This window comes from Triticum aestivum, chromosome 3A (assembly GCF_018294505.1).
Source record: "Triticum aestivum cultivar Chinese Spring chromosome 3A, IWGSC CS RefSeq v2.1, whole genome shotgun sequence".
NCBI classification, from domain to species: domain Eukaryota; kingdom Viridiplantae; phylum Streptophyta; class Magnoliopsida; order Poales; family Poaceae; genus Triticum; species Triticum aestivum.
The window spans coordinates 123,110,570-123,114,795 of NC_057800.1; the positions used below are offsets into that span (position 1 = coordinate 123,110,570).

A 4,226-nucleotide genomic window follows, 5' to 3' on the forward strand; every position below is an offset into this window, starting at 1 on the left:
GTTGGTTCCTTCCACTCACAGCAAGGCCATCTCAACCTAAGGGCCCTCCCAAACTTGTTGGTATCCCAATTGACCTGTCTCCAGCGTGTCAATTTTAGCAACAAACCTCACTGTAGGATGTACATGGCCTTGGAACTTGGAAGTGGGGGATAATCACATTTCCCGACTTGCCGAAAACCATGCGCCACAACTGGGAATCAGGCAATGTAACAGAAGAACAATCATTTGGTGCAGGACGACGACATTTACATCAGGGACAAGGGACAAAACATGGGATCAGCCATACTTACTGCCGCATTACAGTACCACTACCACCAAGCATTACAAAAATGTACTTAAAACAAGTCACAGCCCTAGGCATTAACATATGTCTCCACCTCCTACATCATTGCTCTTACCTACTAATAATAAGTAACAACTCAACCAACATGTGCCGCCATGTGCTTAAACATGGGCGACACCGGCAACAACAACAACGACGATTCTTCCAAGGTCAGGTAATTTACATAGTTGTACTTCTTTCACTGGCACTGGCACTTGCACTGGATCGGTCTCTCCTCAGGATTTAGGAGAGAAGAGTTGATTCTTCGATGATGGCGGACAAACAAAAAATATGGGGCGATGCGGCGCGCCCGTCTAGCTCCCAGCATGGGCGAAGTTGAGGCCATTTTGCCGTCGAACATGTTCCGGAACAAGCCTGTTGATGAGCTCTGGAGAGGCGTTCGCTAGCTGCATTGCCAGAAAGGAACATTGATGAGCACAGCACGTCAAGAGCCCAAGAGGGTTCTTTCCAGGCTAGCAAAGACATGGCACAGCCTTCCTAATTATTGAACTGATGTATATCTTGAATGAGACATGTGATCATGTGCCTGAAACCAGTCTATCTGTTTTTCTATAACTAAAATGGTTGCTGCTTGAACAGTGTATATTTTACTTACTTCAGGTTTGAAGTTGAACAGAGGAGGGAATGGGCGGCCATTTGGCAAGCGTGCATTCGGCTCACGTAGCTCATCAAAGAAGGAATGTGCACATGCATCAAGCTGCACAGGAAAACAAACACATAAGAACGTTTTAAATTCAAAAGATTACTGGTTTGAAGATTATGTTGCTTTCCAGCTAAAGTAACAGCATTAACAGCGACCCTTTTCTAGGTGGAGCACTAGCTGTAGTTAACAAGCACATGTGACTATAAAGTTGCACCCACTCTCATCAGTCAAGACTCATCAACATTTAGTTCTGGACCACAGGATATCATAATTATAATGCCAATGCAGGACCAGAAGCTAATCAGTGACTGAAAGCTAGGCATTGATGCTTCCAAAACTCAAAAAAAAAAACTCCCACAAAGGTGCAGAAGAGCCTCCTTTTATAGTTAATGATTAAATAACTGTACATATATTCCTCTATCTCTCACAAAAAAGGATAATTAACTGTAACACAACATTTTAGATATGATTAGAATAGACAAAACCATGTACTAGTATCACACACACACAAAAATGCAAGAGGTAAAATGACCTTAGTACACCTCATTTAGTATTTTATCCACCCAGCCACTTAGCACAATCTTTAAGAGCAATCACAAAGCCGAGCACGGAAAAACTTACAGCAGTGCAACGTAGATTTGGTGAATACTGGAGAAGGCGGGAGGCAAGATCTATAGCTTCAGCGGGCATTCTCTTGTGGAAAATCTAGGGAAAGGAAAGTAGAGCAACCCGTTAGCTGCAGGCACATTTTTAATTCATAATTTACTGATGGTGTAGAGAAGCTGGTAACTAATTGACATGCCAGAAGATGTGGACTTAATACCATGCAAGTATAATGACATGATGCAGTTGATTCAACAAAAAACTTAACGTATGTCTACCTTGTGCCAAGGATGAGCCTTTATCTGAGGAAACCTGAACTCGGTATAGTTGGGGTTCATACATCGAATTTCCTCACGGGTTGGAGTACCAAGAACCTGCAATAACATCACATGGCTTTAAGAAACATCCATGGCAGAAGAATACAAGAAGACAATGTTGTATGTGAAACATCAGGCAGTACCTTGATAATCTCAACTAGCTGATCAACCGCAGTCTCTCCTGGAAACAGAGGCTGACAAATACAACAACACATAGGGTGATCAGAATCACTTCATGGACAATATAGTCTAATCAATGTACCCAAACAAGGCCAAAACTCCTTAGAGAAGGTAACCAACCTGACCAAGAAGTAACTCTGCAAGAACACATCCAGCTGACCATATGTCTATTGAGGTTGTATATTCAGTTGCACCAAATATGAGCTCAGGAGCACGATAGTAGCGAGAGCAAATGTATGCTATATTGGGTTCACCAGGTACCTGAAACAAGAAGAGGGCAATGGTCAATACATGTGGTAAGAACTGAAGAGAGCGGAAATAACCAAATTGAGGAAAAAAGCAGATGCAAGTTTTCATACGACCAAGGTCAGGCTAGGCAACCTTGCACCAAGATAAAGATGCAGTTTATGTATGTTGTGTCGCCTACAGGGCAGTTGGGAGTAATGAATAGAGCAGACAGCATACAGATAGCAGTGTGTAATGAACCCAATTTGGAAAACAAGATCCAAGTAGACAGCCAGACACCAATTATACAATGGATCAATCATGGAAATGGACTGTCAAGTATGGGAAATTTTGTCCTTTCCACTATTGTATTAAAGCCAACTTTAAGCTGCGATTTCAAAACTCAGGACATACTCGCAAGACTCGACATCTTACACGTTATCATGGGGAAAATAGCATATTATTCTTTATAATGATAAATAATGGCATAGATCACATGCTATGTCAACAGTATGACCAGTCAGACACTAGATGTCTAGAACAATTCAAAACTAAATGCAACACTGAATTAAACTACTGATTCTTAAGGGGGAAATCAACATACCAGAACTTTTGCGCTTCCAAAGTCACAGATCTTGACTTGATGGGTTAGAGGATCAACCTGTATTGGCAAGAGAAGAGACCAATTCAGGACCAATTATGAAATCGTACAAGTAACGAGATCGTGTTCACATAACACGTACCAAAACATTTTGTGGTTTCACATCCCTGTGGCAAACTCCTGGAACAGTGTGAACATAAGCTAACCCTCTAAAAAGCTGCAAACAAAGCAGATGATACATACATTAGCAGAGCAAAAAGGCGGTTATTGGCGGCCAGGAAAGTGTAATATGGTGGTTCACAGACCTGATACATGTAGAGCTTGACATAGATAAGCGGCATCCGCTGGTTGGCATTGCTGTAGTGCTTGAGCACACGGTATAGAGTCTCAGGGACATACTCCATGACAAGGTTCAGGAAGAGTTCATCCCTGCTTGTGGTGGAGAAGAAGCAGTGCTTCAGAGAGACAACATTGGGATGGTCCATGGAGCGCATAAGCTGCAGCTCACGGTTCTTGTAACGGCGGTCTTGCAGCACCTTCTTGATGGCCACAGTCTCTCCAGTCTCCAAGCACTTAGCCTACATGTGAGAAGCAGTTGAATTCGATAAGCATTTCATCAACTAATTGGCAACAACACATAAAGCAGAAGCAAACCATAAGACGAAGGGGCCGTACCTGGAAGACAATCCCAAATGAACCAGTTCCTACCACTCGCTCGGCCATGTAGCTAATTGTCTGCAATCAGGATTAATAGAACAACATAAAAATGTATCCTCTAAAAACGACAACCTGAGCACAAAGCAATTAGCGCTTAGAACATGATTTCAGTACGCGCTTTAGCCATAACACGGAAAGCAGGCAGTAGATCGAGCGATAGCCACATAATTTCTCTGCCGCACACCAAAATCGGTTGGAAATGAAGGAAAAGGCTCTGTGTCTGGTCAACAAAGCCCGCAAATCAGCTGATTCGCACTGATTTCCTGGACGAATCGCAACCAGACCACCCCACCCCACCCCCCAAAAAAGTAGAACACAGGTTAAAGCTAAACATTTGCTAGAGGCTACAAATCCCTTAGCGGAGCGAGAGGCCACGGCACCAACAGCACAGGAAGGGAAACAACCGTGAGAAGAGCAGGCACATTTGACCAGAAGCGCGCGCGAGAACGAGCAAGAGGAACATAAAATCGAGAACACGCAAGCTGCTCACCCTCTTGGGCTCGCCGTTCTTCCCGCCGATGGTGGTGGAGATGATGTGGCCGGTGACAGGGTCGCCGCCCTCCGTCCTCGCCTGCAGCACCAGAGCACGGAGCATTT

General features: G+C 43.8%; 1 protein-coding gene across 1 annotated transcript; it reads right to left on the reverse strand.

Annotated features, from left to right (window-relative positions):
- Positions 1–207: 207 nt before the first annotated feature.
- On the reverse strand, positions 208–4,200 carry LOC123060616 (shaggy-related protein kinase GSK1; the record flags this gene model as incomplete). Its single annotated transcript, XM_044483397.1, is given in 11 exon segments — positions 208–729; positions 939–1,040; positions 1,608–1,691; positions 1,868–1,963; positions 2,050–2,100; positions 2,207–2,347; positions 2,916–2,972; positions 3,055–3,129; positions 3,218–3,490; positions 3,588–3,647; positions 4,120–4,200. Coding segments are annotated over 11 exon segments (1,113 nt in total), but the record flags the coding sequence as incomplete, so codon positions are not given.
- Positions 4,201–4,226: the final 26 nt, after the last annotated feature.